The sequence below is a fragment of the Patella vulgata genome, chromosome 1 (genome assembly GCF_932274485.2).
Source record: "Patella vulgata chromosome 1, xgPatVulg1.2, whole genome shotgun sequence".
NCBI lineage: Eukaryota > Metazoa > Mollusca > Gastropoda > Patellidae > Patella > Patella vulgata.
In genome coordinates this window covers 64550348-64563529 of record NC_065879.2, presented here as the reverse complement: position 1 = coordinate 64563529, position 13182 = coordinate 64550348, and the positions used below count along the sequence as shown (strand labels likewise).

General features: G+C 34.0%; 1 protein-coding gene across 1 annotated transcript; it reads left to right on the top strand.

Moving 5' to 3' along the window:
• Window positions 1-219: 219 nt before the first annotated feature.
• Window positions 220-11953, top strand: LOC126826669 (survival of motor neuron-related-splicing factor 30). Its single transcript, XM_050555700.2, has 7 exons — window positions 220-406; window positions 3858-3923; window positions 5990-6150; window positions 7102-7189; window positions 8996-9081; window positions 9982-10108; window positions 10764-11953. The coding sequence occupies exons 1-7, from the start codon at window positions 353-355 to the stop codon at window positions 10908-10910; spliced, it is 729 nt and encodes a 242-aa protein (XP_050411657.1). The 5' UTR covers window positions 220-352; the 3' UTR covers window positions 10911-11953.
• The last annotated feature ends 1229 nt before the right edge of the window (window positions 11954-13182 follow it).

The following is a 13182-nucleotide window of genomic DNA, read 5'->3' as shown; positions in this document are numbered from 1 at the left end:
CGTTAAATTATATATTGAATTGTATATGGTCACAGGCCGACTTTTTAATCCAGACTATTTGGGAAGCGTCGATGAAGTGAAAAGACTTGGAGATAAAATAAATTGAATACCGGTACTGCAAATGTAAATCAATTTTAATACAATTAGAAAATCTGCATGCAGTATTCACTGGTATATCTTTTCCTTTTACTTATTATTTTGCTGCTGAATAATCTGATTTAGACCGGAACCATCTATGACCAACTTCCTGTGTTGAATTAAGCATTATTTTCTTGTTTTTGTGTAATTTATTTTATCTCTTTTTAACTTTTAAGGCCGGAACTTGATTATTCGTGTGGAATTTGTCGTCAAGATGGCGGAGGAATTACAAGAGAATCTGAAAACCTACAAACTGCAGCTTCAACAGGTAAATACAACATTAAATTAAACAAATTTGTTTCCGGAGCAAATGGCAAATTAATGTTCCGTTCAAGATATTTTTTAAAATAAATGATATTCCGTTCAAGATATTTTTTTTATTAAATTTTGTGGACATATCGGGAAATTTTGTGCACATATCGGTCAAGATATTTTTTTTATTAAATTTTGTGGACATATCGGGAAATTTTGTGGACATATCAACCTATTGACGTTAGGTTAGGGTTGTCACGATTAATCGGTTTAGTCGTAGTAGGGGTTTCAGGTCAAAGTTTCAAATGACAGAAAAAAAATTTAAAAAATATTTTGTGAAAATATACATAAAATGCTACCCAAATTTTTTTATTTCATCAAAATATTCTAATTAGATCCAAAGTTGGGGAATTTTAAAATCTGAGATCGACGTCAATAATGTAATCAAAATGCTCTATACCAGTCAATGCGTGGCATGGCACCAAAATAAGTGCTTTTCAGTCATATTTGAGTGAGTCCGATTTCACGCTAAAGTCACGTGACCTGAAACCCCTAGTCGTAGTCGATTCGGTTTCTAGCTCAAACCGATTCACATTTTCAAAAATCGGTAGTCGTTTCATCCAATTTATATTGATACAATTACATATAATTTTTGACTTTTACTGTCTGCTTAACACACTACTGAATTGCTGCATATTAAAACCGTATTAAAACTACGTCTTTTATATTAAGGCTCAATACAGAAATTCCCATTTTACAGTGACACAAACTCGATGTCGCATGGAATTCTTCGCCTTCCATATTAGGAATGGCTTACTACGAAATGTGTAAAATGGTTGATTTTGGCGCGAAATAGCTGTCAACAGCCACGTGCGCCAATAACAGACATGATAATATCACGGAAATTTATAATGCATGGACTGAATGCATGCCGCACAAGAGGGGGAAGTTGGCGATGTTACAAGCGATAAACAACCAATGTAATTTTGATAAAGTAATAGTTTTGAAAGAAGACAATTCTCCAACAATATAATCGAAAGATTCCCTCACAAATTCCTCATGTATAAAATAATTTTAAATCCAGTTGTATTTTGTTATTTAATTCATAATCAGAATGTGACGTAACTGTGTCCGAGACGCGAATAAACAGTTCCCAAACCGGACATTACCAGTCAGGAGGCTCTTCTTTTCTCCTCCCTCGGCATATGTTGCCGCCTTTTTTAAAGACACATGGTCTTTATTTGTACCGTCTTGTGCGGGTTCTCTTGTTTTTTTCCGTCAATATGATTATCGCTATATATGTTAAAACATTATGTACGGGAATTGTTGTACTAGTGAATTGTAATCTATTGCCAGTATTGGATTTTTAATTAGCAGTTAAAGCTGTGGGGGTAAGTCAGAACGCGGGGATGTCTACTCTTACTCAGTCCAATGCGTAAACTAATGACTTGGTACATGTTGTTTATTGCCAATTTAAAAAATGTATTCCAACATCTCTTTATCTCAAACCCAAAGAAATGTATTAAAATAATATACGGTCAGCTATTCAGTGCTCATGCATATCAACAATCACAAGGGAAAACCCCTGTAACACAGTACAGACAATGACATTATTAGCCAAGGAAAGAAACATTTATTTTACATTATTATAGAATTTATACGGCATCCGATTAATCGGCACCAATACGAATTTTGGCTAGCTGATTAACCGATTCAAGAATTTTGTAATCGTGACAACACTAATTGACGTATTGTAGTAGTTCTGCCTTTTGCTTATTATAAACTAGTATAAAGGTCCATAGTGTCAATATGTACATTCAGACCTTTAGGACTCCTAGTACTGTAGTAAGGGTTTCAGGTCAAAGTTTCAAATGACAGAAAAAAATTTTTTTTAAATATTTTGTGAAAATATACATAAAATGCTACCCAAATTTTTTTTATTTCATCAAAATATTCTAATTAGATCCAAAGTTATGGAATTTTAAAATCTGAGATCGACATCAATAATGTAATCAAAATGCTCTATACCAGTCAATGCGTGGCATGGCACCATAACACATAAATCCCGTTTTCTACAGCTGTAATCGTCGGATCTCAGCTTATCACGCTCCATAACAATCACAAAAATGTTATCTATCGTTTGATTGGTTCTATATGAAAATCTCCCAGAAACTAATGTGCGGATTCACCAATGAAGTGAGTCGCAGCAATGGAAAATCCCCGGCCGCATGATGTCAGAGCTCGGTATTTTCTCGCGAGTGTCTCCTGTAAATAAACGGTAATTTCGCTTACATTTCGATAGTTTTTGAGCCTGAATCTTTGCAGATATTGAGATTGATATTAAACCTGAAACCCCTACTCCTAGTCAAGTCTTCTTAGTAAATTTTACTGGGCAACTTTTTACTGCTAAAGTTTAGCCTAAACGATCGTGTGTCAGTATCTGTGAATGCCTGTACAACAATGTAAAGGAACATTTTAGTGAGGTACCAGACCAGTGACCCTGCTTAACTCACTAGAGTCAGTATGAGCGACATCACATGCTATTAAAAATATATCCCCGCCAGTCTTAATATAGTTCAACACACAAATTTAAAAATGTCAGCGATACGAAGACGAATTAAATTTAGGTAACCAGGGAACAAAAAATGGAATCTGCAAAGAATTTGAATCTACCTGGGGCAGGCAAAGCCATAAAAGATTCCTTGGTAGTTGGAATTCGATATATTATAAGAATAGGCCATTGTCCGGGTAAAATTCCCCCAAAGCACACTGTATGGTGTACACCCGTATTCATTAGCCCAGCAGTAAGTAGGCCTACATGTAGGCTGTTAAACCCCATTTCGTCAATCATGAGGTTACATGGTCAAGTGGTCTAATGTGTGCTTTCTAGTAGTATACATGTACATGTCAATACTGACAATACATCACATGTTGGTCCTATTTTGAAATTTGCTGTCCTTTGCAACCCTTTCATAATCATAATGTGATTCCTCAGGAAATACCATGACCCGTTTGATAACGTATTTCTCTATGAAATTAGCTATGACATCGTTACCAACTGACAAACCATTTTTGTTCATGAATATGCTAAAATAATTTAATGACTCACAATGTAAGGCTGGTAATCCAATCAACTAGATTTCAGAGCTACTGGCAGTAGCCATTTTAATTAGTGTCCTTGGTTACAACTTCCTAACTTGAGTGGAAATCCCATTTTGAGTGGCATTTAGACACAACTGTTTTAAATTAAAAGTGACAGTTTGGCATAAAACGGTAAATTATCAAAAATCAATATAAATTATTGTGACATCAGTTGAAATAATTGTGGATTGTGTTACCCATATTAGATACATGTAAAGTCCTTCATGTATATCAATACACAATACCTACAACTGCAATGACTGCAAGAGATAATCAAAGAAACTCTCTGGCAAATATTTCACCAGTCTCGTTTGTCTTTTTTTCAGGTTGAAGCATCTTTAACAACTGATCCAGATAATGAAGATTTACAAAAACTACAGAGTGATCTACAGGTTTGTTGACTTTTATTTTATTATCAAAATGCGTACAAATCTTTTAAACAATAAAGCACCGTTCAGTTTAATACAAAAGTAGTTTCCCTATGGAATACAAATGTAAAGACTAAGTGTATGTTTCCTTCTTTTTCTATTTGGAAAATTCACCTTGTGGTTGAGCACTTGCTTCTCATCTAGAATCTTCCAGGTTCGAATCTGGGCAAGAATATTTTGATTTTTCAAGCCCGGTTCTCATTTATCAGTGGGTGGCACTTCTTAGACGGACATTGAAATGCTGCTGTTGCAGCAAAATTCTTCTCCTTACATTGCACATGAAACCATAGTCATGGAGTTTACCATAAGATATGGGGTAAACCATTAAGACAGTTTGATTGCCTCGCATATTTTCAGATTTAATGTCTGACGGATAAAATTAGTTTTGACTTATACATGTACATACTACATTACTAAATCAATCAAAATTTCTTGCCTTTATGTGATTTGATATCAGTCAAAACTGTTCAATATTAGTAGGAAATAAAAAAGAACATCAAGAATTTTTTAATTTGTGTAAAAAAAAAACAAATTGAAATTAATGTCATTTTAGACTTGTTATTTTTAGAGATCAAGTTTGTCAAGTGATTATCACAATCTATAAAAATTGGGACAACAAACAGAGTAAGTACAGCCTGGTTTCACTCAGGGTTGCCTGGTTACAATGTCTTCAACTTGGTAACCATCGAGAGGGTTGTCAAGGAGACTCCCTCGGTATCCATAGTGATAGCATCAGTGAGTGAAAATCTTGCAAGAAGGTTTGAATAAAAACATGGCCATTTTTGTTCTGAAGAGTTTTGTAATAAATGAAAATGCACATAATTAATTGGTAATTTCAAAGTTGAATTTAAGCAATTGTTTATGCCCATAAGAGTTTAAGGGCCTATATAGGGAACACAACAATTTAATATTTCTCACTGAAAAAATAAATTTGACCCATTTGATTCTTTTCCACCCTATTAGTTAATTCAGAAAACTTCAATATTCTACCTCATATGCTGGTACTCATGTATGTTACAGCAGGTCAAAAATTGTAGTACTGTGCATTTATCCATACTTGTCGAAGACAAAAAAGCCTAAGTACACCTGGCCGATTTTGAATACTTGTAGTTCTTTGTCTGCAATATCACCCTCGGTGGAAGCAGACTTTAACCCATTAATTAGGATTAGTGGTGAAGGGAATTTTTGCTATGGATTTTTCACACCAAAACCTTTAGTGGCAATAAGCTAACAAATTTTTGTTGTAATTTGTATTGATTTTAGAAAAAAAATGTTTGACAACTTTAAAAATGATTACAAACTTATAACATCAAATACCAAATCAGTCACAAATAAATTAATTAGTCAGTATTCCTTTAGGAATCATGTTTCGACATGTGTCGTAAACATTGCTGCTTACCACATACAGTATAGTATTAACTGTTTTGATTATTGGAATTCACATTGAACTATTATTAAAATCATTTTTGCTAAAAAATTATTCAAAACGATCAAATCTAAGTTAAATTATGACCATTGAAAGTTTACTATGGTTTCTATTTATTTCACAACATGTTTATATCTCTTAGACAAATAGAGACAATTTAAATTGCATTTGTACTATTTCCTCTGTACAGCTAGGCCACCTTTAGTTGGTGTTTTATACTGTTCTGTGTTTAGTTATATAATAATAACAATTGGTATGGAATGAAATAGTATATATTTTTGACTCTTGAAATATAAGGTACAGTAACAATCTGGCTTGTGTGTAGTACTACAGTGGATACAATTAGCATTTGTTGGGTAAATTGGGTTAGTAAACATCATAACAAGGAAATTTTGAAAAGACACAATATTAAAACCCCCAAATCTGGAATGGAAAATAGGTTGAACAAAAAGATTACAAAAAACAAAGTTAACAAAATATTGAAGACCTTAGAAATTGGGAGAAAAATCCATAGAACAAAAGTTTTGTTTGGTCTCGCCCAAAAAATGTTTAAAAATTGTATGCGATTATATTCTAAAGTCTTGTATTTGTGTGTCGTTAACAGGAAGTTATAGATCTAACAATCGATCTGATAAGTGGACAGATGGTTGCTGCAGAGGCAGATGACAGCACATCTCAACCAGAAGGGGAAGCGTCTTCTTTAGCAACACAACACAATTGGTCTGTTGGTGACAAGTGTTATGCCCCTTATTCAGAAGATGGACAGTAAGTAAAGATGGAAAATTCATTTAAAATCTCTTTGTCCTATGGGCTTGTACTGATGTAATGTAGGAATACATTTATAGAACGCATGAAATCCAGTAACTGCAGAGTTTTTCTGGATAAATCGCAAATTCGTGAATACAACCAGCAACTGAGGATAATGGATTCGTCTGCTAAAAAGATGAAACAAGCTCCCAAGGTGTAATTTTTTGTCATTTAATTGCGACAAAATTAAAAACTGTCTGTGACTACAGACTCCAATTTATATTACACCAAATAACGTCTAGTCACAAAGTTTCATAAACCTAACAGTAGATTTTATTTCTGAAATCCAAGTCTAAATGATGACCCCAATTCATGGAGTAACAGTTTTTGTTGCATATTGTTTTTTATTAGGACTGCTTTTATTTGTATATAAGAACTATTGCCCCAGTGATATATATTAGGACAACTCTCATTTATGTATTAGGACAATTCTCATTTGTATTTTATGACTACTGTCATTTGTTTATTAGAACTGGAGCCATTGTGGCTACGCTGGCTCGCTACATTTAGCATGGAGTTTGCATGGTCGATCCCGGCATTGGCTGAGAAAGTTCATTGCGATTTTCTGACGTGGTTTCCACTTGTCAGTGATGCAGGATGGCGGGCCCAACAAGAACAGCTGTGTAGTTTTTTGGATGGGACAAAAAACTGAGGTCCTATGTATGCATTGGCATGCACATAAAAGATCCTTCGGAAGTTCGAATTTGATATAAGAGTAGGCCACAGTGCCGCTGTCTGGGCAAAATTTCCCTCATAGCACACTGTATGGCAGATGCCCATCTTCATTAGCCCTGTCGGAGCAGAACAGTAATACTTTAAACTCCATTTCATTTCCTATATTAGGACTGCTCTGATTATATATCATGATAATGCTATGTAATGTACAGACTGTAATTGTTATACTTTTAGACATTATGAAGGAGTTATAGAAGAAATATTAGATAATGGATCATGTACTATAACATTTGTAGAGTATGGTAATACAGATATTACACAGGTAACAGATGATTTATAATTATATCCACCTTGTACAGCTTGGGACATCACAATCTGTAAAAATCTAATTAAATCGACATTAAAGCGACATTTTGGACGATTAGGTAAAGAGCTGATAGTTCTCGCTATAATAAGTAGTTTAAAAATAGAAAATGTAAAGAGAATATGCTGAAAATTGCAGTCAAATTACTTCACTCTGAGGCAAGAACATCGAATTTCAAAAGCACCGTGGCCTGGATTGTCATTGTTATCGTTGTTTCAATAATAAACAAAGTCTTGATTATCCTGAGCAGCCGTTGAATCGCAGATCAGATTCAAATCTATTTAAAATCGTACCCATCAGATGGCATTGAGAGTTGATTGTGGTCTCGTCATGTTAATGAATGTCTAATTAATTGTAAATATAACATTTAAGGCCTAAAGAAAGACCTACAATAGGCAGATTTAGCTCTTGCATAATGTATGTTTAATTACCAATTTACCATACATGTAAACAAAATATTTAGTAGCCTTATTCTCCGTTAACTCAAAACAAATTTGGCTCTATAGTTTTCCATTAGGGTCTCACCATGTCTAAATCTGGTTTTGCTTGGTTAAGCGGCATTTACACGATACAACCAATCCATACACTTGTCAGACATATTGGGCGACTGTTTACACGATACAATGGTTCTATTCGTTGTAAGGCACCATTGTGTTGCTTCTTAGTAACTCAATAAATGGCAGTAAGGCGACACGTCTCATCTCCGTCTTCGTATAGTTTTGATGCCAGTGGTTCCACAAAGTCGCGGATAGGTTTAGAATTCATTTTAAAGAACGTCAAAGTACAGAACAATACATCTATAATCAGGATTTGCCAAGTCAGATATGACATCATACACCATAATGACATGTCTAATATAGCGCAATTTGATTGGCTATTGCATCAGTTGGTCGGATCAGAATAGAACTCATCCTATCGATACAACAAGCTGTCCATCCGACCATTTGTCTAATGAGTTTGTATGGATTGGTTGTATCGTGTAAACGCAGCTTTAGGATGTTTGTGCTTCTCTTTTATCATCTTAGCGATAAAATACAGGTATGAATGTTGGGGCAACATTGTACATAAGAAATATGGTAAAAACATTTATAAAACTAATGTAAAGTATCAGTTGATGTTATGTATTACTTTGGGGCTCAAGGTTCTAAATAACCAAGTACAAAGTAAAATGTCTATTGTTTAAAACAACAAACCTTAAGCAAAATTTGCAAATCTAAAATACTGCCTTTACATCTAACATGTCATGTACCAAAGTTTTATTGTGGAATGAAATCTCTGTACATGCTAATTATGAGCTGTAATCTTTAACCTGGTGTCACAGGAAACGTTAGCAATACAAAATGGCTACTATGATAAAATGGTCAGACTGTCAAAAAAGTTTCCTTTGAATTGTCTCAAAAGATATGTTTTTGGTAGCTAATATATCTTTCCTGGGCGACCTAACTTTTGGGTGTTAACATGAACCCTATAATATGGTGTAACTAACGCCACTACAATCAACAATTTTATGATATTTTTCAAACAAATCTACTCAAGTGTCAGTCTTGTCAGCCATCTTTGAACTATCCTGACCGTGCTCTATCGCATGGTATAGCTGTTCACGACCATAGGTCAAACCAAATATCATTCACATGCAGATAGTTCGACTATAGTACAAAAATCTGTGGAACCAAAGGTCACCCTGGTAGAAGGGTTATGTTTTGCAATCAACACAACTGTCAACGATGACAAATTTTCATGGGTTTTTTTATATTTCAATTTCAGATAAATCTGTTACGACCTGTTGATCAAGACATAGGATCAGGAGGAAGTAAATCTGATGCACATGATAACAAGAAGAACAAATCAAAGTAATATATATTTATATGATTATATAGTTATGGTCACTTTTTTGTTGTTATAGAGCGTTCTCTCTTGGAATCTAGTTGCATCAGCCTACTAGACGACAACATTTACAGAGCTAACAAGGAAAGTATATGTTATGTATGTATGTTAGCAAAATGAAAAGAAAAGAAATGGACTTTAACATTCTACTTCTCTGCACCTAGAGGACTAATGTACAATGATTAATAGAATAGAACTGATGTGTTTATTTTAATGCGTTCAAGCACTAAATGCCATTTAAACAATAAAAAAAAATTTTGCTCTGACTGCAGAATTTTTGCCATTTCTTCATCAAATTCCAACTGGCAGTTGAAGAGTATCCTATGTGGTCTAAGGGGAGACAACCTAGAAGTAGTGATGAGTTACCTCCCATACAAGAAATGCGTATTTATTGTTCCTGTATGAATTGCTTTTTAGAAAAAGTCTGATAGCTTACCAATATGTGGTCTAAGGGGAGACAATCAAGATACATGGAGGAGTTACCTCCCATACATTAATTTTTTTGGCATTATGGAAGATTAGATAAAGAGCTAATAGTTAAAAACTAGGTAATGTAAAGGGAATATGCTGAAAATTTCAGTCAAATTGATCCACTCTAAACCAAGATATTAGGGATTGAATTTTAGGCCTAGCCTCAATCATCAAGTCGGTACGATAAAAAAACATCATCAATGAGCTATGAGCAGCAGATCGGATTCAAATCCAGTGAAAATCTGACACATAAGATGGCATCAAGGGTTGATTAAGGTATTTTCATCTTAATAAATGTCAATTAATAGTTTATATAACATTTCAGGCCTAAAAAAAGACCTGCAATAGGCAGATTTAGTTCTTGCATAATGTATGTTTAATAAATTGTTTTATAGAAAAGATTTGATTGCTGAACAGAGAGAATATAAAAGAAAGAAAAATCAGAAAAAAGCTCAACGAATGAGACAGTTAGAGGAAGAACGAGAATCGGAGAAAAATAAATGGCTGTCTTTTAATGCAAAGGTGAAAAAAAACTTTTCCAAATTTGAAAGGACCACAAGCTGGCAATCATTTTATTTCAATTATAGATAAAATTTCATTAGCCACTATGCTGTTGTTAAGTGATGTCTTTTGCTATTTAGTAATTTTGGGATTTTCGTTATTTCGGTTTCCATGGAAAAATTAAATTTGAGTCTAATCTGGTGGGGTTAATGTTGTTTCCTTGGATACAAGTTGAAACCTAGTCTCCATCTAGGGCTGTCTTTTTTTCTGGAGCAGATCTAAACAATCTTTTATAAAGCTTTATACACACAACAATAATTTCATGTGTACATTCGTCTTTCCACTTTATTTCCAATCTTATTTTTTATTTGGACACTTATAAATGTTTTTATTACTTATAGAATGCAGTTGGGTGGTCTAACGTGCACATTAAATCAGAAGGTCTGTCATTAGTGTCACAGTGTGATTTTAATCCCAAGCTTGTACATGACTAGGGAGTAGGGTTGCCTGCCCAACCTCATTGGTTTTCTCTGGGTCCTCCAGTTTCCTCCCAGTTAATTATTGAAATAAAATTGTACATATGTTAGTCCAAAAAGACTGGCTTTGTGTCAAGTGGACATTAAACCATGTGGCATCCATGTTCTTTACAACCATGTTTTGTATTTTTTTATTTCAGACATTTTCTAAAACTAGTAAAGGTAAAGTCAAGAAGAGTATCTTTGCTACATCTGACCACGTACAGGGTAAAGTAGGTGTCGGAACCTGTGGTGTAAGCGGACGACCCATGACGACATATAAAGGTGGGGAAAAGTGGAGAAAATAGACTTGATTGATTGATTGAAATACTTTGTGTGAGAAGTGGATTAGAGAAAATAGAAGGAATAAAATATTTGTTTGTGGATGGAGAATAATTGGTAAACACCATGGATGGACCAACATTCTTTGTGTGGAACAAGACAATGGTTAAAAATAACATGATTGGATATATTAATGTTTCTTGTAATTTGTGTAAATTTCCAGGATTAGTTGAGTGAAAAATGGCCTATATATTTAATTAAAGAAAGATCAATTAAATTAAAAGAAATAGTTTGGATTTGTTCTGATGAATAATTAGACCGTCTATGAATACTCCTACATTTTTCTGATTTTTAAAATTTAACCAAATATGAAATATGCCATGAATTTGAAAAATTAAGGCCAGCACATTACTGGGATTTTTGTTGTCAATGTGTTTAAAGGATGGACACATCATTGCTTATATTCTTGTTAATAACAGTTGTTCATTAAAGTACATGTAATAATGAACCAGAATAATGTTTTGTCAGTCTAATTATTTGGCTTTTACTCAAACTGTTAAATATACATATTAATTTAGAAATTATAAGAATTTAAGCTCCTGTACATACAACCCTCTCAAATTATGTTTCCCAAAAATGTTACTCACTATATTAAAAAATGTAATTATAGCTATCAGGATAAATTATCGTCATTAGACTTTAATCATCGTTGATTTGACAGTTACTAACAGTTTAATTATTCTCTAATAATGCACATTGTTTATCTCTCTTTAACATCAAGAGTTGATTTTTTTTGGTTGCCAACTAACTTAGGTATTGGCGTTTTTAAACATTGTATTTAAGAAATGATGAGGCGTGTATGATTCAAAGATAAGAAATATATGTAATCTAGGTGCTATTATGTTGTGTAATGTTACTTGAATAATTCTCTCTATCCCAGCTTGTAATTTTAGTGCAGATTAATGTTTATGCAGATAGTTATCAAAAGATTTTGATAAAAGATATTTTTGTTAAAAATGTAAATAAAATATTTTGTATAAAGTGTAAATAAAGATAAATGTTGAGACAATTATTGGTCAAATCTTCTTATATGTAACTTGTATATTTTTGGGGAGCCATGGTGGCTTAGTGCCAAGGCGCTGGCTCACTAACCAGTAGGTCCAGGGTTCGTTCATGGTGTTAGTCAGGAATGTTCCCCAGAATTTTTAAGCGTGGTTTCACATTGTCAGTGGATGGAGGACAAAGGGTTTGGCAATGACAGCATCCGGTGTTAGGATGGGATTTGCGTGTACATAAACGATCCCTTAACAGTTGGAATTCGAAATAAGAGTAGGCTGTAGCGCCACTGTCTGGGCAAAATTTCCCTAATATTACACTGTATTGCGTATGACCATCTTCATTATATGTTGATTCATGTAAGTAAGGTGTTAAATTTCATTTCATTTTTGTCACTCCTTTAACACTAATTGTCACCCTTTTCAGTGGCAAGGAGTATTAAGTCTGGTTAAAATAGCGTCAATTGTATTTACCAAATCATATATACACAGAAAAGGGTGACAATATCCCTAATTGAATATAGATCTAGTGGTTGATCAGATACACATGTATTTATTAGCTATTATAGGTTCTGGAAGGTATTCCATCTTCCAGAACTATTGGGAAGAAACACTGAACCAGCAAAGAAAGACAAAAACCGACGTTTAAGTAGAAGATTTTATGTGTATGTCCAGTTAAAAAAAATAGAGGCGGAAACTGGGTGAAGCCAGGTCCAAAAAACTATGGCTAGTACAGGTCAATAGGTTATCCTACAGTTCAGCTCATTTCATTTCATGTTCAAGTTGTCCACACAGTCGTCAAAACAGTTAAAACAACCCAAAAATAAATGACACATTTTTATTTATCACAAATATTATTTTTATACGCCCACATTGAAATGTGGTCATATATTGTCGTCGCCCCCGTCAGTCCGTCCGAACACCGGCCTCCACAATTGCTTGTGGACGCTGTAGAGGTTAAAGTTAATATCCGATTGACTTTAAATTTATATACAGTGTTTAAGGCCATGAGACGAAGAAGCCTATTGATTTTCAGCGATTTCCGATAATTACTGCCAGAGTTATGGCCCTTGATCACTTCAAAAAATCTTGTGGACGATGTAGAGGATAAAGTTAATATCCGATTGACTTTAAATTTATACACAGTGTTTAAGGTCATGAGGCGAAGAAGCCTATTGATTTTCAGCGATTTCCGATAATAACTGCCAGAGTTATGGCCCTTGATCACTTCAAAAAATCTTGT

Excerpts from the sequence above, each read along its gene's own strand:
- LOC126826669 (XM_050555700.2), top strand. The coding sequence starts at position 353 with ATGGCGGAGGAATTACAAGAGAATCTGAAAACCTACAAACTGCAGCTT. Across the intron at positions 407-3,857 it reads ACAAACTGCAGCTTCAACAG|GTTGAAGCATCTTTAACAAC; the intron begins GTAAATACAACA and ends TCTTTTTTTCAG. Across the intron at positions 3,924-5,989 it reads AACTACAGAGTGATCTACAG|GAAGTTATAGATCTAACAAT; the intron begins GTTTGTTGACTT and ends TGTCGTTAACAG.